Source organism: Anguilla anguilla, chromosome 11 (assembly GCF_013347855.1).
Source record: "Anguilla anguilla isolate fAngAng1 chromosome 11, fAngAng1.pri, whole genome shotgun sequence".
NCBI classification, from domain to species: domain Eukaryota; kingdom Metazoa; phylum Chordata; class Actinopteri; order Anguilliformes; family Anguillidae; genus Anguilla; species Anguilla anguilla.
In genome coordinates, this window is record NC_049211.1 from 28,136,164 (window position 1) to 28,157,428 (window position 21,265).

Below are 21,265 nucleotides of genomic sequence, written 5' to 3' on the forward strand. Positions count from 1 at the left end.
AGTGTAATTATGGAAACTACAAGACACTGTAGTAAGCCAGGCACCAATCACTGGATGTGAATAGATTCCCTGACAGCAACCTCCATCTGATACATAGCAACTACATAGCAATTTCAGCCTTGCCGGTCAAAACTTAAGCTCGATAAGAAAGAAATTCTGGCCCTTTCGCCATCAATTGATATGAACACTAACTACTGGCTTGTTCTTTTAGAAAGGGACAGAAGTCACACATCAACATCTGTGCACACTTGGGGGGTGTCCAGTGAGCCTTCACAGATGCAATGAAATGGTTAAATTTCTTGAAATAGGGTCTCTGTGGACCCTAGTTTCTGTTGATGCATTAGCTATCAGTGCTACAGATCTGGATGAGAGTGTTTGTCATTTCCAAGATCTCTGCCTCTGGTTGACATTTCAGGTCTTAATCTGCATTTCCTGACTAATAAGAAGGGGGGGGGGGGGGGGTGCATATTCATTTCTTTTGTGCACAAGCAGTATTGCCCCTTGGTGTCCCCATTTATCCAATGCTATTGTGAAGATACCCCTTCCAGGGGTAAGGCTAAAGCACGAAATCCCATCACAACACCTGTATTTAAGCTCTGTACTTGTCTACAGCATATCCATCTGTGCTTCACAAAATCCACTACATTCGCAAAAATGCGCCAAAATGAGGGACAAAATTATGGAAAAATACTTACGCCACAGAAGTGCTCAATTCTACACCAAGCTGTTTAAATTCCCAAAATCTCCCTTTATTTAAATCACAAATTCAATTCGCTTAAATCAATGAGGCAAGAGAATGGAATTAGTGACTAATACCACAAAGAAACCAATACCACAACTAATCTAGGCAATTTAAAAGAAAGATTGGAAGCACAACTTTAAAACAAACGCTAAACCCTAAACTAGCATCGCTAAAATTGAACAATGTGAATGCTTGTGTACGTTTAAAAAAACCGTGGTCTTCCGCCTCAAAATGCGCTCCGGGAATGCCATGTGATGTTCTCGCGTGCGTGCCCGCGCTTCGACACAAAAACGGAGTGACGTCTTGCTTTCTGCAGGAAGAAAAAAAGGAAAAACAATATAGCCCTTCCTGTGTGGAGAATGAGATCAACATCACACCAGAGGGGTTCCATCAGAGCAGACCGCCCCCAGAGACGAACGTGTTAAAATTGCAACCGGTCACGGTCGCCTCCGCCACCTCGGGCCGAAAGGAAGGCGTGGCATGCTAGTCTGTGGAGCACGAAGGAGGACTGAGAACACGGGGAGCCTTCGGAAAGCAGCGCAACCGATGCCTTCCATTATTCACAATGTCATTCTTACGATTTATCACTACAGATTTAACAATATACACAAGAGCTAAAATCCTGGGATATTTGAATTATGGATTCATGAAGCGCCACTTATTCCCGTTTGAGTTGTTGCAACTGCTTCCTTCCCCCTGTATGTAACGGTTGGCCTTTTCATACGAAACCCACCCAAAATTTCCACAAAGTTAAAAAAAAGAAAGAACAAACAATATAAAATGAGGGATGCAACTCATCGTTGCAACCCAAGTATGTTTATATTTGGTGGACTAGAAACACTATCCTACAATCCCCAATGCCCAGGCGACCTACACAGTAGTCCTACTTGAAGCCACACTTGTTTTCCCACTGTAAGGACAGCTGCCACAAAACTAGACCCTGAGGCACATGGTCGCTATAAAAATAAAAATAAAAACTCCTGGAACGAAAACAGAATTATTCTTTGTGATCTCTAATGTTGAATGCTGGGCATTCTTCAATGAGAAAGATGCACTGCATTACTGCCATCTAATGGCCAGTGTCATGTATCAGACAGTGATGGGAGCCTTGCAGAGGTGCAACGATTCAGTCTTTGCCTTAATGTGGCTTCACTCAAAAAGGTTTGATTAAATGCTGGATTTTAGAAATGTTGCCTGCCACAAGCAGTCCTAAAGCTTACACACAAGGTTGACTTGGCACTAATCTTATTAGTGCAAGTACAATTTGTTTTAAAGAGTGTACATCTACACTAATCCAGCAAAATTTAGTTTGAAGCCTGTTTGAAATGTGTTCTAGGCATATTTGTTCTCATTTTTGGGTAGCCTTTAAGGCTACCCACACGGTGATGTCCACCGATATCCATCGTATGAAAAAAATAAATAAAAATACCAGTGTTGAAATGTGTAAACTCTGGTCTATTTTATTTATTTATTTTTTTAAATATAAAGTTCCATTTGAATTTGTTTGAAAATATGAGGAGCTTTAGTGAACACAGGACCAATCACAAGGGCCAGCCAGGACTGCCCCACTCTCCCCTCCCTACTGTCCCAGGTCTCACGAGCACACAAACCAGCGTATTTTCAGCTCAATTCAATTCATTTTATATAGCGTTTCATGGAGAACTGCCACAAAGACACTTTACAGAGAAATGGTACTCACAGTTCTTCCACGGCAGTGTGGTAGGAGCACGCAGGCCAGGGGGGAGACTGTTTGTGGTCCTGGTCTCCGTCCTGAAGTTGGAAAACAATCATAAAATTAGGCGATACCTAGCACAGTGGTTCTCAACCTCGGTCCTGGGGGCCCACTGCGTATGCTGGTTTTCATTCCAATCACAATTGCAATCTCAGAATTTTAACAAGCGGTTCATTTTTCTTAATTAGTTGTTTGTGTTGTGTTGCTTTTTAAGTGATCGCGAACAATCACTTAAAGATGCAACTTTTTTAACAGATCAAATTAACAAGGGGAATTCATGTGTTCAGCAACCTAATTAGGAGCCTATTAATTCCCCTTGTTAATTTGATCTGTTAAAAAAGTTGCATCTTTAAGTGATTGTTCGCAATCACTTAAAAAGCAACACAATAACACAATGGGATATTATTCTTCATGCCAGGCATAGCAATTTCTGACAATGTGGCTTAAGAGGGTAAATAATTCCTCTTAACATGAAACACCTAATTAAGAAAAAGAAAATTCTGAGATTGCAATTGTGGTTGGAACAAAAACCAGCATACACAGTGGGCCCCCAGGACCGAGGTTGAGAACCACTGATCTAGCAGACAGACATGCTCAACTTAAGCACATGGCACATGAATATCATACACCACCCTGACAACACTGCACTGGAAAAAGGTAAGAGGCCAGACCTGGTTTGAATCAGAAACCCCTGAACCACAATAAAACAAATAAGCGAACCTTATCTTTCTCACAAGCTAATTTAGGGGCCACTTTCGTCGTTTTTTCATCAAAACGTGATTGTCATCACTGTCGTCTCCATTTTTTAAATGAGTTTACAGTCAATTCCTGAATTTTCTCCACTCTTAGTCTACAGCAACAAAGAGCTGTTACCTGTCCTGGTTGAGCGCAGAGGTGGACGTCCCCCAGATGAAGGGGGCAGTAGGACTTGCTTCAATCTCTGCAGGAAAAAGACCAACAGGCACTTCAGCCACGGTTCAAAGACTGGAATACTCGTTGGCTTCATGTGATGTCACTTCATGAATCTTCTACACTCTTAGCGCTTGCAGTTCTGCCGAACAATGAAGTCAAGACATTCCACTGAACTAAGCTACATGACCTGAGAAAGAAATCCAGTGCCACGGACATTTGGAAGCATCAGAAACTTGTTCCCACCCAGAACCAGCAGTTATTGAGAAAAGGAGAGGATGGCAGAGTACCTGGTGAAACTGTGCTCACCATTACCAGTCTGAAATCGGTCCTCACCTTTATCCCAGTCTTCACTGCACTCTGAGTTTTCCCAGGTGCTCACTGGAACATGCCACTTGCTCTGGACCTCACTGCTGCCCACTGCCAACAGAGTTAAAAATCAGACAAGTACACAGATCCTGTATGACAGGCAAACAAGACTGTGTGAAATGCAGTCTTATAATCTTCCCCTTTTTTATTCAATTTGGGGTACACAAGCATCCTCCATTGTCACTTCTGGAGAGCGCAGACAAGTATGTGTTTTGTGAAAAACGTTATGTCAGCTGCCAGTTCTCATCACAGACAGTGTATGTTGTAAGTTGGCCTCATGCAGACTTTAAATATATTTCATAATTAAGACAACTCAATGAAGCACTCATCCCAAGTGACAGAAAGCCCTCCCATACCAGAGCCATACCTCAGCGATTGAGACCATGTAGCACGTTAAGCATGTTCTCAGCCTAGCAGGATTGAACACAGTGTTCAGAGGGAGGTTAAGCTACCAGAACACAGAACTACATGAGAAACTGAATAGCTGCTCTATCAACTCCCCTCATCTCCCTCCACTGGCTGCAAACATGAACTCACATTAAATTCAAAACCTTGGGCCTAGCCTATCAGGCAACTAAAGGGACAAATCTGGTTACATCTACAAGACCAGACCCTACAAGCAAACCAGACCTCGCCATTCTACTACCTCTGGGTGTCTGCCCCTGCCCCTGGTTAAGAAGGAAGACTGAGCAGCAAGATAAATCATATTCTAAATGCCTTAGTCTGGGATTCCTTTAGAGTTAGTCACCTCTAAGGCCAGCAAATGTTTGTTTAAGAGCAGGGTTAAACCTGCATGGTTTATGTGATCAGAACATTTTCTGCTTTTTCTTTAAGGAGAAGGGGCAGGGGGGTTTCTGGCAGGGGGTCAAGACAAAAGGGCAAAGAAGCCTGCAATTCACTCGCTTGGTCGCTCATTCATTCCCCCGGTCGCTCATTCATTCCCCAGGCCTGTCTCTCACAGTCTTCGGTGTTGACAGAGCTTCTGTTTGCGCAGTTGGCAATGTGGCGCGACAGTTCTGCCGCGGGCATCAGGTGGCGTGCGTTGAACGGGCACGTCTTGAGCTCCTGAGCCAATTTCGGGTGGTTCTGAGGAAAAAGGCAAGGAAAGAGAACTCTCAGATGCATGAAATCCTGATTCTGTACATTACAGTACTCTTCAGACTGGAAATAAGACCTCCCCCACCCCACAAAAAGGTTAAACAGTAACAAGTTCACCATTCAAACAAGCTATATCCCCATGAACACCAATTTAACAGGCACTCTTATCAAGTGCAAGCAAGATTAAGTGTATAACAGAACTTTGATTAATTACTTTCTGGAATCAATTAAAATTCTAACATCTGCAGATACAGGTTCAGTTTAAAACCCTTAATGGCTTTGCTCCGACTGCTGGCAGTGAGTAAAACGAGTACGCTAGGGCTTCCACAAGAGGCAACTGCAAAACACCATAAAGGAAAAGTGCTTTTAGCCAATCGGCGTTCTTTTAGGGCATCACTTATTGGGAACACTGCCAGCAGCCCTGAGGGACCTGAAAAACATGAGCATTCACCAGAAGTTTAAGAATGTGGTTATTGGATAATTAAGTGTCAACATGACGTCTATACATGCTGTCGGTATTGGCTAATGTCTTACATCTGTCAAGTCAGTGCTAAACAGCACACGTGTTGTGCATTATTGTGGAGTCTTCGCATCTAAACATGATGCATAGTATTGTGCTGCTTTGAAGGTTTTCATGCTTTAGTACCCTCAACATGCACCAGTTTGGTGCTGTATTTGGCTGCCTTATGTGCACCATTTGGTTCTTTGAATGAGTCGGCTGCTGTGTTTATGCTGCTGTGTAATGCCCAATTACAATCTGTGTGGCTGTTCTCATGTGCTTTTAATGTGGTTTTGGACTTCTTATCTGGAATGTGTTGTTACCAATGTGTTACCATCAGCCTGCCCAGGGATAGCCGATGGAAATTACCCAGTTGGCTAAATCTGGTACATTGACATTAAAGAATAGCAATGTTGATCAAAGTGTATTGTCCCTAACAAACATAAATAAAATGAAAGGGCTAATTAAAACAAGGCCAATGTGAAGAGACTGCAACTTCAAAGTGCCATGTTGTGCTAGCTGAAACTCGCATTTTCCTAGCTCTGCCCGACTGTTCAGAGAGTTTAGATGCAGGCTGAAGAGTCTGGAATTCAGCCTGTGCTGATAAGTGACCCACCGCCCAGCCCAGCCCCACACCGCACCACCCCACCCCTGGATGCCAACCTTCTGACACTTGATGTAGTGGTAGGGAAAGCGACAAGCACGGATCTGATGGTTCTTGTCAAACGGGCACGGAACCAGTCTGTCCGGATCAGTGTCATCTTCGACATCTGGGGAGATGGACGAGGCAAGTCAGTTTACTCCATTCCACTGGAATGAACACAGTTCATTGATTCTCCAACCACAGTTCAGTTTTTAAAAAAAATAATATTTTTTTAAACGACTTAGCTGGGTCATACCTTGGCAAAACTGAACCAAGCACACCTTGCTCAGTTAAAGTAGTCACCTTTTCAATAAGATCTTTTGGGGAGGTGGCAAACATTCAATATATTGTAATGCAACTGTATTGCATTTCTTTCCAGCCAAGATGTAGGAATTTGAGAATGGAAACTAAGGAATTTTGGTTAATCTGCCCGAGCATGTCTGGATGTTGACCTGAACTGGGACAGACTCTGTGGGAGCTGTGAATTGATCTAAGGGGGGGGGGTGGTTGACGGCCTACCAGGAGCTAAAGGGAAGCGGCCAAAACACAGAAGTGACGACCGTTGGGTCGATGTAGTCAGCTGTTATGCATGAACGTTGATGTAGGACAGACCTGCTGGGGATGTGGAAGTACAACGGGCCAGCAAAGACCATCAAAGTCTAGCAAAGGGAGCAGACATGCCAACAGAAGTAACAGTGACCATTTTGTCATCTGCCACCTCGTTAAATTTTGTTCTGGGAAAGGGGTATGAAGCGGACGCCTGAACACTGCATTATGACTTTACTTGGCATGTTTCATACTATAAAGCATTTGCTTTGTTAATAAACTTATGGTTCCAAAGTTTAGGTCAATATTTTACAAATGACTAAATTCCTTCAAAACCAAATGCCTTCTTCCCATTAAACTATCTTGTGGGCTATACACTATTGACAAGACATCAGTCCAATTTATTAAAATACTCAGTGTAGGAATTTTGTTCTTTGCAAAGTAAAACTTGTAGTTCCACAGACACATAACAGGTAAAAGCATGGCAGGTCAATTACAATTACAGCACCAGCTTTATATCCCTTTCCTAAAACAAAATGTTTTCTGACTAAGTGTTATCAGAAACATCCTACTGACAAGTGGCATTAAGAATGCTGTGAAACTACAGGTTAACAAACAGTAGTGGCATCAAACAAATATGGGAATGCGAATACGTTTAACAGGTATCTACGGAGAGTGGGAAGTAGACACAGCAGACGGATTGCTCTATTCAATCATTATTGAAATCGGTACAATACTAATGATTTTGGATTTTGAAATTGGCCATCAAAGTTTATGAAATAGTCTGATTATACAGAAAGTCAAAAAATTCACCCAAATCACTACTGGGTGTGCCAGCAGTCATTGTGATTCGGGGGGAAAAAATGTTCACTCACACCGCAACGTTCAAAACTCGCTGGGGAAATTTGGTTAAAGTGGTTATTCACTTTCTGGAGTTTTAGACTTTTCAGTAAGTCCGTTTTTTCCTGACCCATACAGATTTTGTGCACAATTAAGTTTTTTAGACAGAAATCTCAGGTAATTTTCAGGCTTTACAACGGTTCCTTGGTTTCAAAAAATAACAGTAATACACTTCAATTACAAAACAGTTTGTACAAGGTTACGTTTCCAGAATCTGTACATAAACATTAGTATTTATTCACAATATAACAATTACTTAAACCCATTCAAATTATGTATGCTAGAAAATGACTTGCACAAAATAAGGGGTGCACAAACTTTTTGGATGCAGCAAATTATTAAAAAGTTTAAATTCTCACCATCTTCCTCTTCGACGCGGCGCACGGAAACACTGGTGCACTTTGCTGGAGAACAGCTGGATCCCAGTTTAAATGTAGTCATCTCTGTAGGAAAATCGCACACTCACTCGTGGGCCAGCTAGATTTCCTGTCGCTGGGATAGCTGGCAACGGAAGAAAATATTACATTTCAGTATTTAACAGAACTTTTCCGAATGCCAATAAATAAATTACAAGTCCGGCAGCCCATCTGATTGTGAACACACTCCGGTGTGTGAGAAACAACTCGCTCTCGCATGAAACTAAAACGACTGTGTTACTATCCAAAATGATTGAACGCCGTTTAGTTCTTCTGCGCTTATCGCTATTTTGGACTACAAGTTAGCCACCCGGCTGGCTAGCGGTTTCAGTGACCCGTTTCATTAAACTGTTAGCCAACTGCGCCTTTCAACTGCCATGTGTCTAGAATACTTGCTCATGCACAACTTATAAACTTTGACCCTAGCCTCATGAACGACATTGCTATGATGGTTAGCTGACCATCTATCCATAGATACATAAAAAAGAATACCTTTTCCACAAGGCCACAAATATACCCGACCACCTTCAATCTGGGACAAAGCAACGAAAAAAACCACCTTGGAGTGGTGGTCGTTTTATAGATGAGTGGCCTCTTAATCACGTGACTTCTTTTAAATATGTAATTGGCTGCCGGTAGAGGAGTTAAATAGTTTGTATCAAACCCGTTGAAAGAGAGAGCTGCGACCTGGTTGCATTGTTTCTCCTGATTAATTTTCCTGTTGAACTCAATGGAAAAAATGTTCAGGAGAAACTATGCTTGGATTCGTTGCAGGTCAGCCAGCGTGGTTGAATGGAATGGCCTGCCAACAGCCCAGACCTCAACCCAATTGAACACTTGTGGGAGCAGCTCAGGCGTGCTGTACGTGCTAGAGTGATCAACGCAACCACGTTGGCTGACCTGTGATGAATCCTGGTTGAGGAATGGAATATCATCCCACAGCAACACATGACCAGGCTGGTGACCAGCATGAGGAGGTGGTGCCAGGCTGTTGTAGCGGCATATGGTTTTTCTACCCGCTACTGAGGTTCCTGATTGTTTGTTCAATGAATAAAGCGTAAAATTACCAGTATGTCTTGTTTGTTCCTTGTTGCTGATAGAGAGTTAAATCATCCAATCCCCCAAACTACTCAAAACAATAGAGTCAATACCAACAGGAGAATACACTGACATTGGCAGGGAAATTTGCCACATTTCACTTGGGACCCCACCCACATAATCAGCTGTGCTGTTCATCCCACAAATGCATGATCCTTACAAATGGGACATCATTTGAAAGGGAAATGAACAGGCTTTCCAATGATATAACATACAATGGTAATAATACAGTGACAACAGAGATATGATCGACCAAACACAAATTTCCCAACATTTTTTGAGGGGTTTAGTTTCGATTCTAGCCTTTTGATTGCTTTTTAAGTCTGTTATCGCCATTTGTCAGCATGAGTTTTGCCACTGAAAGTCAAGGAAGTCATTGTGAGGCTGAGACAGAGACAGAGAGGCCAAACCTTAGGCTAACCAAAACAACTGTTCGAAACATTATTAAGAAGAGAGCATTGGTGAGCTCAGAAATCAAAGAGTCTATTTATCAACAAACATCTCGAATTCACTCTCAAATGTCTCTCTCCTCTGATGTAAATCCACAAATTTTGGAGCATTGAGCCATTTGTATACATTTGGAAGTTTGTGGGTGAGAAAGGAAGAAAATGATCAACATTTTGCAGAAATATCCAGGAATCCTGTGTGTTTTTTCACACCCAAATAGAGGTTCATATGTTAGTGAAAGAACCTCTGATCCCATATCTGTCATAGCTGACACGTGGGTATTAGTTAAATTAGTTCAGCAGCAGATAAACAAGGTTGTGAAAGCAGCAGTGAACTAATAAAAGTGACAATTGGAATTGCAGTGCACCGTCAATTTTATTTTATCACTGAGGAATTATTTAATTTGAGAGTATTGTAATACATTATTTAATTGCATTATATTTGATGCAATATTTTATTTGATTGCAGTTTCTTTAATAAATGTTTAATTGCAATTTAATTTATTCTGCATTCAATTTAATTTTGTTACTTCCACCCCTCATAGAGTGAGGGGGAAGGCTCAAGCTGGGTTTATAGGGCTGTATTGCAATTCCTATTAGAAACAGGTTTGGGGATTGGACAACAGACCCAATCTGCTCTACACTCCAGCACAGCAGGTGGTAGTAATGCATATTTCTTGCTGATTATGAGGCCCAAATAAACACAATAGAAGAAGAGCAGTGACAGTTTATTTTTTTTATATATATATTCAGATTTTTTAAACTTCAGTTTATTTATTTGTTTATTTATTTATGTATTTATTTATTATTATTATTATTATTATTATTATTATTATTATTATGGGGGGAGTAGTCACAGCTGTCATTGGGTCACACTCCAGGTCAGTAGGTGGCGGAAATGCACCAATATAATCGCCAAAAAACTGCAAAGAAGAAGAAGAAGAAGGCGCAGTGACAGTTGCTCGTGATCACGGAACAGAGTTGTGCCCCTCCACAGCTGCATCGGCAGCGGAGCGGACGAACCGTATAAAAATGGCGCTGTCCTGGCCCGGAGTGTGCCGAGGTTCGGCGCTGGTGTTTTTGTGCCAAAGGCGATCTAATGGGGTCACTGCTAGGCTATGCACCCCAATGCTGGCATCGTCACGAATAAGGTATTAAACCCTGACATTGCAAAGCTTTGGACACATTTTATTTGTGCGTCCGGTTGCAGATAGCTTTACATTTAGCTAACGATTGCTTACGATCAACACGAGCAGTAACGTTGCAGCTAGCTACCCATGTCATTTAAATTAGCTGAGTTAATAACTAACGTTAGTACTTTAGCTAGCCAGTATCGTGTCAATAAATAAGTACCTAGGGCAGTAAGAAATTGCTGCTCTTCGTTCGAACAGCATCGACTAAACGTTAGACAGTGAGTTACCGTTACCTTCCAGTGATGTTGATGTTGAAGTCTGAACATTAGCTAGCGACTGTACTCAAGGATCGATTGCTATCTATAGCCATAAGTTAGCTTGTGACCTAACTTCACCTACGGTAGCTACCTACGAAGTTAGTTGCTAAATTAAACGAGATAACGAAAGTAACTTTGTCATTTTTAAATGTTGTTATAGACTTAGTGATTCATATAAAGACGTAGGTAATTATCATATGTGTTTTAGGTTCATTTGGCGGTTTCATTCAAGGTCAGATAGATTGGTTGTAATGTGAAAGCCATTCTGGAATGCAAATGCCGGGTTCTAAAGTTATTTCGCTTTGCCAAGCAACATGTCCGCCACAATTACATGACTACAATTACATTTCAATTACAATTACATATGGACGTTATTTTTGTTTGAAGCAAGATGTGTGGCAACGGTGAGCCCATCCAGACCTAGTGTTTTCATTTTTCAAGTGCCAGTGGAAAGTAAGTGAAGACTATTCATCTGAAAAAGTGATTACCTGACCCTAAGCTATTGCTATTCACTGGCCATACATTCCACAGAAGTGATTCGGCAGGTGACAACAAGGTTTGTAATAAAAACATCAATATGGCCGAATGACTGTTGTAATGTTGCTTTCTCGGTTTTTCTCATATTTACAGCCTGACCGTCTGTAGACTGTACTCCCCCTCCAAGGCCAGGCTAGGGCTTGGGAGTCGAGTGGTTTCCCGGCTGAAGTGGGCCAATGAGAAATATGAGAGCTTCTTGAAGCGACGGTTCCCTCGCTTTTACATTCTGCACCATACTTTTACGACAGGTGAGAAGCTGGCCCCTGTCTATTACCTGTCCACTATGCCATTACCTCAAGGATATGAACTGCTACTGTGATACTGTGAGATGCTGTGCTGTTTTTTGGGTGTGTGGGGGTGGCAAGGTGCAGTGCTGTAGCGTTTGCAGCATTTCTGTTTTGTATATTAATGGAGGCTGATCTTTGACCCTAACCCTCCCCGTATTAGGGATTCAATTCCTCCTCCGCGATGCCTCGGAGGTCAAGAACATTAAGCTAAAGATGCACCACGCCAACTTGAAAGTCCATGAGCTGCCCTACCGTGACATGGAGAAGCTCAGAGAGGTCAGTCCGTCTGCGTAACTTGCTCAGGGTACTTAGGCAGCACCCCACCCAGGAATCAAACCTGCAACCTCTGAGTTACCAGCACTGTTCCTCAGTCGCTACACTACACTGTCTCTACATTCTTGAGTGGCTTATTTGTTACAAGAGCAGGTGGAGTCCAGGAGTACTGAAAGTTACATTACAGGAATTTAGCAGACACTCTTATCCAGAGCGACTTACACAACTTTTACGTAGCATTTACTTTGCAACCATTTATACAGCTGGATATATACTTAAGCAATGCAGGTTAAGTACCTTGGTCAAGAGTACAATGACAGTGTCCAACCTGGGAATTGAACCTGTCTATGCAATACATTCAATACATACATTCAACCCCAACATAATGTACAGGAAAAGAAAAACCAAATTCTCGTTCTTTCCAGTTTCGCAGAGACCTGATCAAAGCCATTCCTCTGATGCTGATCTCCATCCCTCCCTTTGCAAACTACCTGGTCTTTGTCCTCATGTGAGTAGTGTTACAAGCAGTGAGTAGTGGATATCATTGTCTTGCAGAAAGATCCATTTGTGTCCATGTTTTAGCTTCCTGTATGTGTGTTGAGTGGGGAGTTTTTGGCCACAGTATTTTGGTGCTTACTGGAATTTATGAGTCCAAGAGACTCCAAGGGCCCCAGAATCTATAGATATGAAACTACCCTATAACATCACAATATTGCTTATTACCTGTGCCGTTTATACAGTTAATCGTTATTGAGGTTACGAACAAAATTTTGGAGGGCTATGTTTGTTTGATTTAATTTCCTGCATATTTCAGTCTTTGTCAGTGTCCCTGTCCAACCTCATGACAAGCATATGGCAGGATAGTTCAACATCAGACTTCAGTCTGCATATTTAACATTTTATATGGTCATGTAGCAGTCAGTTACATAATTTGCATAACTTTCCTTATCTTGTATGTTTTGCCACCGCCTCCATGATATACAGAAAGTGGTTTGCTTGTCATATGGCATCTTTTCAATTGTAAAGTGCTCTTTTCCCCAGAGACCATAGACAGTGCCACAGGTATTGATATGTCACTCAGCTGTCTCCTGTACTTCCCAAATTTTCCCCCAGAAAGTGGTTTCCACTGTTTAAGTTAGATGCTGTAATTTATGTGACATTACATTACAGGCATTTAGCAGATGCTCTTATCCAGAGCAACTTGCACAACTTTTTTTAACCTAGCATTTACGTTGCATGCATTTATACTGCTGGATATATACTGATGCAATGCAGGTTAATTACCTTGTTCAAGGGTACAACAGCAGTGTTCAACCCGGAAATCGAACCTGTGACCTTTAGGTTACAAAACCAGTTCCTTACACATTATACTACGCTACATTTGTCTTTGCTACAAAATACGAATTCATACAGGACATAGACAAACATACAGATGTCCCATACAGTAAGGCTTAAATAGTTTTGGTGGATTGATTCCTATATTTCAGCCCACAGTGCTCCATAGTTGCCTTCCTTTTAACAGTGAAACTATGGTTTAAAATGACAGAAACAAGGTGAAAAAAATTTGTTATGCAATATTTGTCTAGAAATATGTAATATTTAATGCAATAAAATGTACACTATCAGTTTTACCACAGCAAATGCAACTTTAATCATAAATATTAAAGCCAAGAGAAATGAATAGCTTGGGTCAGGACACCACAGTTCTTCCTCTTTGTACCAAATGTGGATCAAGTGAATTATTTTCTCATCAGATTTCATAAAGGAGCAGACTGGTTTTATCACGCATGCATTTTAAATAACATAAATACAAAGTGCAGGTGCTCTTGGCTTAATACATGTTTAAGCTTAATACTGATATTCCTGGTTAGGGAAACTGTCAGGTTGTAAAGTAAACATTGTGTTCTTTGTGTGTAAGACAGTACAAGGCTCTCTCTCTCTCTCTCTCTCTCTCTCAGGTACTTTTTCCCACGACAGGTCCTTATTCGCCATTTCTGGACCCCCCAGAAGCAGGTTGAGTTCCAGGGAGTGTACCACGACCAGAGGTGCCAGCACCACGCAGGGGTCCTAAACGGGCTGGTCAGGAAAGTGCCACGTATCCAAAACCAGCGCCAGCAGAGCCAGCTCCTGGACCTGTGCAATAAGGTGATGGACTCAGCTGGACCACGGCAGTCAGCTTGTCAATTCATCTAGACTTGTTCAATAAGGAGGTAGACTAACACTGACCACTGCCGTAAGCTTGTAGAGTCGGCTAGACCACTGCCGTAAGCTTGTAGAGTCAACTACACCAGTGCAGTAAGCTTGCAGAGTCAACTAGACCTGTGCAATAAGGAGGTAGACTCAGATAGACCACTGCATTAGTTTGCAGAGTCAGTTATACCTGTGCATTAAGGTGGTAGACTTAGACCTGTGCGTTAAGGTGGTAGACGTAGACCTGTGCATTAAGGTGGTAGCCTTGGACCTGTGCATTAAGATGGTAGACGTAGACCTGGGCATTAAGGAGGTAGTCAGGCCAGCTAGGGCCCCTTTAGTATTTGTATAACTGTGGTCATCCTTAAAGACTCTCTGCAGTCAAGATCATCATTTTTTTGTAATTATGCATAAAGAACCGAAGACGACAACAAATAGTATGCCGGAAGCAAACAACGGTCATTTATTTTGGTGAGCAGCTCGTCAGCTGAAGGTTGAACTAACCACAGATGGGGTAATGTAATTTTGGTTCAGCCCAAATAATGTCCCCTGGTAATCGTGGTTTCCCGCAGGTACAGAATGGTGCACACCCCAGCGTGATGGATATGCAAGCGGTGCGCCCCCTCTTCTCCAGACCGCCCCTGGGAATGAAGAGGCTTGACGCGAATCACATGGTCAGCCAGCAACCAATGGGGTGGGGGGGGGGGAGGCGTGGTTTCCCTCGCAGCTCCATCTGTACCGTTTCTCGTGAAAAGCCTTTAGCAGCCAAGCAACAGTTCACACTCATAACTGTACACTACAGTAATCGATTGGTCAGGTTATCACCAGGAACAGGAATATTGTAAATGGAAATTCCACACGAACGAGGAACGGTCTGTGAGCTAGTGGTGTTGCATTAAACACTGACATTACCATGACTGTGGCTCAACATTACTTAGATTCATCAAGTGCACAATTTAATTGTAGAAGTTACAGTGCAAGGGTGTGTTTTCAATGTCTATGCTGACTGGTGTCTGGAATGACATTATTCATTTATATAAAAACCCAAACTGCCTTTTGTTTTCATAAAAGTACCATTACAGCGTGAACATTACAGCTGACACCATCTTTGCTCGACCACTAAAGCTGTTAATTGACTGGATCTCACAGTTCTTTTAGGACTGGATCCTATAGCTGTTACAGAAGCTGTCTAACAAACCAGTTTGTTTATATGAGGCATATTTAATGCTCAGATGCATCTAAAAATGTAATATTGACGTCTTTTCAACTCAACAGAAGATCTAGTACTCCAAATGACCATTTCCTTGCCCTCTCTTTCTCCCTCTCTCTCTCTTTCTCCCTTTTCCCCTTCCCTTTTCCTCCCGTACTCTCCCTCTCAGAGGCTGCTGAGCACCCAGCTCTTCCTGACGCCCCGCCTCCCAGCCTTCCTGATTCGCCATCGGCTGAACGGCCACGCCATAGAGCTTCTGCAATTGGACCGTGCGCTGAACAGTCTGGGCGTGCTCCAGCTGAGTGACACAGAGCTCCGGCAGGTCAGAAAGTGCCTTCATCCCACCTGTGTGTGTGTGTGTATTGTGCGTGCGTGTGTGTTTTGGGTGCGTGTGTGAATGTGTGCTTGTATATATGAGTTGTCGGGGAAGTAAGGATTAAGTCAAAATTTTATTTTCTGAATCCATCTTTTCACTTGTTTAGATGATCACTGAAAACTGAACACAAGCACTATTGTGTACTAAAACGCCTCACTTTGTCTGCATTTAAAATATATTTTATGTGATTTAATTAATTAATAATTATTATAGGAAATGACAGTCAATGAAATCACCAAATTTGTTGATAGGTTAGTCAAACCGTAACCTGGTAGAATCAACCAACAAGTCAAAACCAACTCTATATTAGGTCTTAAGATTAAATAATAAATGAACACAGGATAGGTCAATTTGAATAATGAACTGAAATCATGCATTCATTACAATGTACAACAACACCAGCTTTTGGCCTGTCTTGATCCACCATGAAAAGTAGACTAACATTAACCAACTGACCAGCTGAGAAGCAATCGTAATATCTATTTGAGAAGACGTTGTTGACTCTGACAGCCACAGACCCAACAAGTGAACCCCAAGCAAGCTCTCTCTCCTAAAATGAGAAAACAGCCAGACCTGGCTAAAATAGGAAAATACTGCAATTTGAAAAGACTTATGGAAATGCTACGTACAATTATAAAAACTAGTCTAACTACCTAAATCTTGACAACGAACATCTATAAAATATTAACGTTACTGCTACTAACGACTAGACTACTAACGAATGATTGAAGTACCAAATGTAGAGCAAAAGAACGATATAGAAAATGGCACAGAGAAAGACTAAAGGATTTCTAACTAATGTAATATTGTATGGATCATGAACAAGTTTGCATATCAGTGTTGGGAATCTTCTCCCTTTGTGGAACCAAGTTGGGCCCGGCAAAGAAACACGCTGACGACTGATTTCCAGTTGAAAAGGTTTTATTACGATGCACAAAGGGAGACTCGCCACGGAGCATCGACAAGCACTGTGTGTTGGGTGTGTGTGTGTGTGTGTGTGTGTGTGTGTTTGTGTGTGTGTGTTGGGTGCAGTACACACATGCTTTCTCTGGGTGTCTCTCCCAGGCCTGCTACTTGAGAGGTCTGCACGCCCCCAGTCTGAGTGCTAAACAGTGCAGGGATTGGCTGATGCAGTGGCTCCAACTGACCTCTCGCCTCAAAGGTCAGTCCTCTCCCAATCATCACACTGCACACAGCTGGAACAGTGTAGTACACAGCTGGAACAGTGTAGCACACATCACACTGCTGGAACAGTGTAGCACACATCTCAACTGGAACAGTGTATCACACATCTCACAACTGGAACAGTGTAGTACACATTGCACTACACACATGCAGGAACAGTGTATCACACATCTCACAACTGGAACAGTGTATCACACATTGCACTGCACACAGCTGGAACAGTGTATCACACATCTCACAACTGGAACAGTGTAGTACACATTGCACTACACACATGCTGGAACAGTGTAGCACACATCACACTGCTAGAACAGTGTAGTACACATTGCACTACACACATGCTGGAACAGTGTAGCACACATCACACTGCTGGAACAGTGTAGCACACATCTCACAACTGGAACAGTGTATCACACATCTCACAACTGGAACAGTGTAACACACATCACACAACTGGAACAGTGTATCACACATCTCACAACGGGAACCGTGTAGCACACATCACACTGCTGGAGCAGTGTAGTACACATCCCACAGCTGGAGCAGTGTTACATACTAAGAAAACTGTCCTTTTGGTTAAATAAAAATATAATTAGTGACAGAATTCACTGAAATTACATTTGGTAAATGTCATTTTGGTCTCTGTTCTAGTACAGCCTTTTTTAGACATTCTGTGTAGGTATAAAAACTGTTATTTTCTTTATGACAAAAATCACATGACCTGTTGGTATTTTTATAGAGCACTCCCATATGGTTTATCCAGTCATAAAGTGGTTGCCTTGGTATTATGCAGTACTGTCATGACACGTGGCTTCTTCTCCTCCTTTTCCCCTCCCTTTTATCTGTTTCTCAGAGTCAGAAACATCTCTGCTCCTGCACAGCATGGTCCTGCTGTCTGTGAACTACCACAAGTCCTTCCGCCACTGACCGCTGTGGCAGCCCGCCTTTCCTTCCCGCCTAGCCGCGCACTCGATGCACCCTCCCAACGCTCCGCTCAGGAACGGCGACCCAAACGCGCTTCCTCATTTGGGTCAGCTGACTAAAGAAAGAAAAATGAAGGGAAAGAAAGTGGCTTTTTTTACGCTTCTCGGGCTTAGGACTTTCCCGCTTATATCTGTGTGTCGGGTGTGAAGGGGGAGGGGCCTGGTTGTACAGTAGGGACAGGGGGAATAGGGGGTTTAAGAATGTTTGACGCTCAGCAGGAAAAGCCAGGTGAACAGTATTGCGCCCGCAACCGCCTGACCCCGTTGTTCTAGGATGTGCCCGTTTGGAGGATTTACCCTGAGGGTCTACAGTGCCGTCTCTGCTGGGGTCTGGGAGCCCGAGATGCCAGTTTTAGTCTAACGAGCTTCACATGTTTTAAGGCGGTAAAACGGGCTCTTTAACTTTGGGATTTCAGACGCCTTTCCGGGCATGCGTGTGTGCATGCATGTGCGTGGTGGTTGGTGGTTGGGTGGGTGCGTGTTGTTTCCCCCGGCATGATTGCATTCTTTGCATTTAAAACCCTTGCATCTGCCAAAGTACTTTAAAAAAAAGTTTTGACTTCAGGACCCAAAGAACAAACGTTATCTTTGTTTTATCATTCGCAGACGTCAGCAGAAGTAAAGGATTTGGCCAATAATATAAACAGTTAATTACACAATCAAAAGCGACTGGAGCCGTCCATAGGCAGCCAGGAACAGAGGTCCCAACCAGAGCACTGTACTACTGGCGGTAGTTTACTTCTCACTGTCCGACTGCTGTTGCATCTGAAATTGAAGTCAAGGCTTTACACTTCATCATACCTTAATTTTGTTTGACTTTGATTGGCAGATGGACTTTTGTGTTTTTTATTATTGTCAATTTTTATAACGTATCTGCAAAATTGAAGTTAAAATGCACTTCAGTGCAAGTATACGCATATATTATATATTCCTTTCAGAAGACTGCGAACCGGGAAATACTCAAGCGTACAGTGATTCGGTTTGTGAAGTCTTAGCGACCTTAATTTCTGGACAGAACATTGGTCCAGATTTAGGCTTCTGCCGGTATCACAGTCACAACGACCGCTCTAGAATAATTAGGAATTTTCAAGCTGGTTGAGTTCCTTTTATCCACATTGGATGCACTGATAACTTATCACCTCCTGTTAACGTTAAACTGGATAACTATTCCGGAAAACGTTTGTGTGTGTGTGTGGTCGGATACCTGGACTTAAAGACATGGCTGTCTTAATTTGGTGGCATTTCTTGTGTAGTCAGCCTCCGGGTGTTTGTGAAAGAAGTAACGGACTGCATGGCGCAAATGCACGCGGAGTGGATTGGAAAAGCAATGGCGCTGTAGTGTCCTTGTCTTTCGCTCCAATTTTCGAAACGCTTTTTGTGCACTTTGTGTTTTCGCCATTCCACGTAGTTTGCAGACATTCGAAATGAAACGTTACTTTGACGCGCTAAACAGCCGGCGTACTGGTCCAACGCGGTAGAATAGATACGTTTTCATACAACTTTTTTGCAGTAGCCTTTAATTCACTTTGCCATGGATCAAGATTGAGTCCAATCCCGCTCAAATAGACGAACTACGAAATTCCCGTGCTCATATCGGAACTGTAAGTTAGATGTGGAGTTGTTGCTTCGTCATATCTACGTGACTTGGGCTATTTTCAGTCCTCTTATAAGCACTTTCAGGATATAGAGAGCTGACCAATGTAGGGTTGTACCGTTTGTCATAGTTTAGACATTTACATTAAATTCTGGAAACAATTAAACATATTACTTAAAAAGGCCATGCCAAAAATGTGCCTGTGTTTGTATTTGCAGTTTCTGTAGCTAGATAGGTTTGGCTGTAAATCCCAGTGCCTTGCATATAGGGAAGTAGACTTTACATAGGAAGACGTTTGCAATTTAAGGTATTAGCATGAGTGTTGTATGTTGTGACCAGGGACTAAAACCAATATTGTTTTCATTTTAAATTAAAACATTACATTGAACCCCATTTGTTGTTTTGACCTATGGCATCACAATCTCATGTTACCTGCACTGAAAAAAACTCTCCCCAGAGTTTGGAAAAGTATCAAAATAAAATGATTGTTTTTTCCCCTATGTTCTTGCTCTTACCTGTTTTTTTCTGATCTTGCCCAGGGTTACAAAATGGCTACTCACAAAAACCAGAAGTAAACTAAACCATGTAAACAAACAACAGGCCTCTACAGTGCTCTCATTTTACTGGAATTTGCTCCTGAAAATTGATGTGTGGAAATTTAGGAGCACATTTACTAATTGGGATGCTTTAGTGTCTGCCTAATTTTTTCAAATCAGGAGCATGGCTTCTTGGAAAAATGTACAGGGCTGAATAGGGCTGCGTAGTTCCAGTTTTTCAGCAAAGAAAATATGCAGCGCAGTCGGTCAGTCCCGTATTATCAGTCCTGATCTTTAGAGAATTCTGCAGGTGGTGGGTTTCTTCCTATACAGGCTTACACCATGGATACTCAAATCTGGTCCCCGAATCCAAATCCGGCCCTGTTTTTCTTTTCTCCCAGGTAATTTACGGAACAATTAGTGCTACTGATTGGCCAGACTATTTTGAACAGTTGACTCCCAGTTAAGGGGGGATGGAAAACCAGCAGTTCTCAGCCCTTGAGAACCTGGTTTTGAGTAAAGGGCCTACACCAACACACTTTTCAGTAGGGCTGCATGTCTAGAACAAAAACCTGTACCCACACCAGCCCTTTTAGGATAAGATTGGACAATCCTGCTATATACATGTACAGACTGACAGGCAGTTATTTTGTGCTTGGAAAGGGCCAATTCAGAAAATTTCTTTTTTTTTTCTTCACATTTTTAGACACAGGTATGAGTAACAAATAAAGTGTTTTAACTCTTTCAGGAATATCTTGAGTGTATACTCTGTCACTATATTGATTGTTATATAGTCTAGTTGGCAAGAGGCTACAAATTCAACACTAGGTGGCATTAATGTTGCACGCACACAGTAAACTTCCGGCATAAGCAACCTCAATATGACCAGAGGAGGGCAAATACCAGAAAAGTCAGATAAACTGGTAAAAATTTAAAGTAGCGTCTCGGCTGACACTAGATAAAAATGTGACTATGCAAAAATGGATTTGTTCAACAAAGTGTTTTGATCCCATTTTTTTTTCTTGTTTCTGAAGTGCACTGAACGTAGATAATTCATTGCACGTAGGTGGAAGTCCAGTATGGCCTTGGTTTGCACCAAGAGTGCAAGTATGGATGGACCACATACACTCATGTAAAACTTCTTGGGATTGTCAATCTTGAAGAGAAATTGACATTAGCATTAAAATGAGGGGGTGGGATAATCCGGTAGATGGCCTGAAGTTCAGTCACAAAGATCATTCCTTAA

The 21,265-nt window shown here is 42.2% G+C and overlaps 2 protein-coding genes across 2 annotated transcripts; one reads left to right on the top strand and one right to left on the bottom strand.

Moving 5' to 3' along the window:
- Nucleotides 1–725: 725 nt before the first annotated feature.
- zgc:56699 (uncharacterized protein LOC405758 homolog) lies at nucleotides 726–8,448 on the bottom strand. The gene is made up of 8 exons (XM_035381194.1): nucleotides 8,347–8,448; nucleotides 7,798–7,939; nucleotides 6,013–6,119; nucleotides 4,712–4,838; nucleotides 3,720–3,803; nucleotides 3,348–3,414; nucleotides 2,442–2,512; nucleotides 726–1,052 (listed from the first exon to the last, which is right to left on the bottom strand). Coding segments are annotated over exons 2-8 (540 nt in total). The 5' UTR covers nucleotides 7,880–7,939; nucleotides 8,347–8,448; the 3' UTR covers nucleotides 726–1,050.
- A 1,882-nt stretch (nucleotides 8,449–10,330) lies between these two features.
- Nucleotides 10,331–19,983, top strand: letmd1 (LETM1 domain containing 1). The gene is made up of 9 exons (XM_035382908.1): nucleotides 10,331–10,549; nucleotides 11,479–11,633; nucleotides 11,833–11,948; nucleotides 12,371–12,453; nucleotides 13,904–14,090; nucleotides 14,708–14,809; nucleotides 15,515–15,667; nucleotides 16,787–16,883; nucleotides 17,760–19,983. The coding sequence occupies exons 1-9, from the start codon at nucleotides 10,431–10,433 to the stop codon at nucleotides 17,831–17,833; spliced, it is 1,086 nt and encodes a 361-aa protein (XP_035238799.1). The 5' UTR covers nucleotides 10,331–10,430; the 3' UTR covers nucleotides 17,834–19,983.
- Nucleotides 19,984–21,265: the final 1,282 nt, after the last annotated feature.

What these genes read in the sequence shown, in the direction of transcription:
- zgc:56699 (XM_035381194.1), bottom strand. Translation starts at nt 7,879, where the DNA reads ATGACTACATTTAAACTGGGATCCAGCTGTTCTCCAGCAAAGTGCACC. An exon ending in CCGCGTCGAAGAGGAAGATG is followed by an intron (nt 6,120 to 7,797) that starts GTGAGAATTTAA and finishes CCATCTCCCCAG; the next exon opens with ATGTCGAAGATGACACTGAT. An exon ending in CTCTGTCAACACCGAAGACT is followed by an intron (nt 3,804 to 4,711) that starts GTGAGAGACAGG and finishes CTCTGTTGGCAG; the next exon opens with TGGGCAGCAGTGAGGTCCAG.
- letmd1 (XM_035382908.1), top strand. Translation starts at nt 10,431, where the DNA reads ATGGCGCTGTCCTGGCCCGGAGTGTGCCGAGGTTCGGCGCTGGTGTTT. An exon ending in CTGGCATCGTCACGAATAAG is followed by an intron (nt 10,550 to 11,478) that starts GTATTAAACCCT and finishes TCATATTTACAG; the next exon opens with CCTGACCGTCTGTAGACTGT. An exon ending in GGCTTGACGCGAATCACATG is followed by an intron (nt 14,810 to 15,514) that starts GTCAGCCAGCAA and finishes TCTCCCTCTCAG; the next exon opens with AGGCTGCTGAGCACCCAGCT.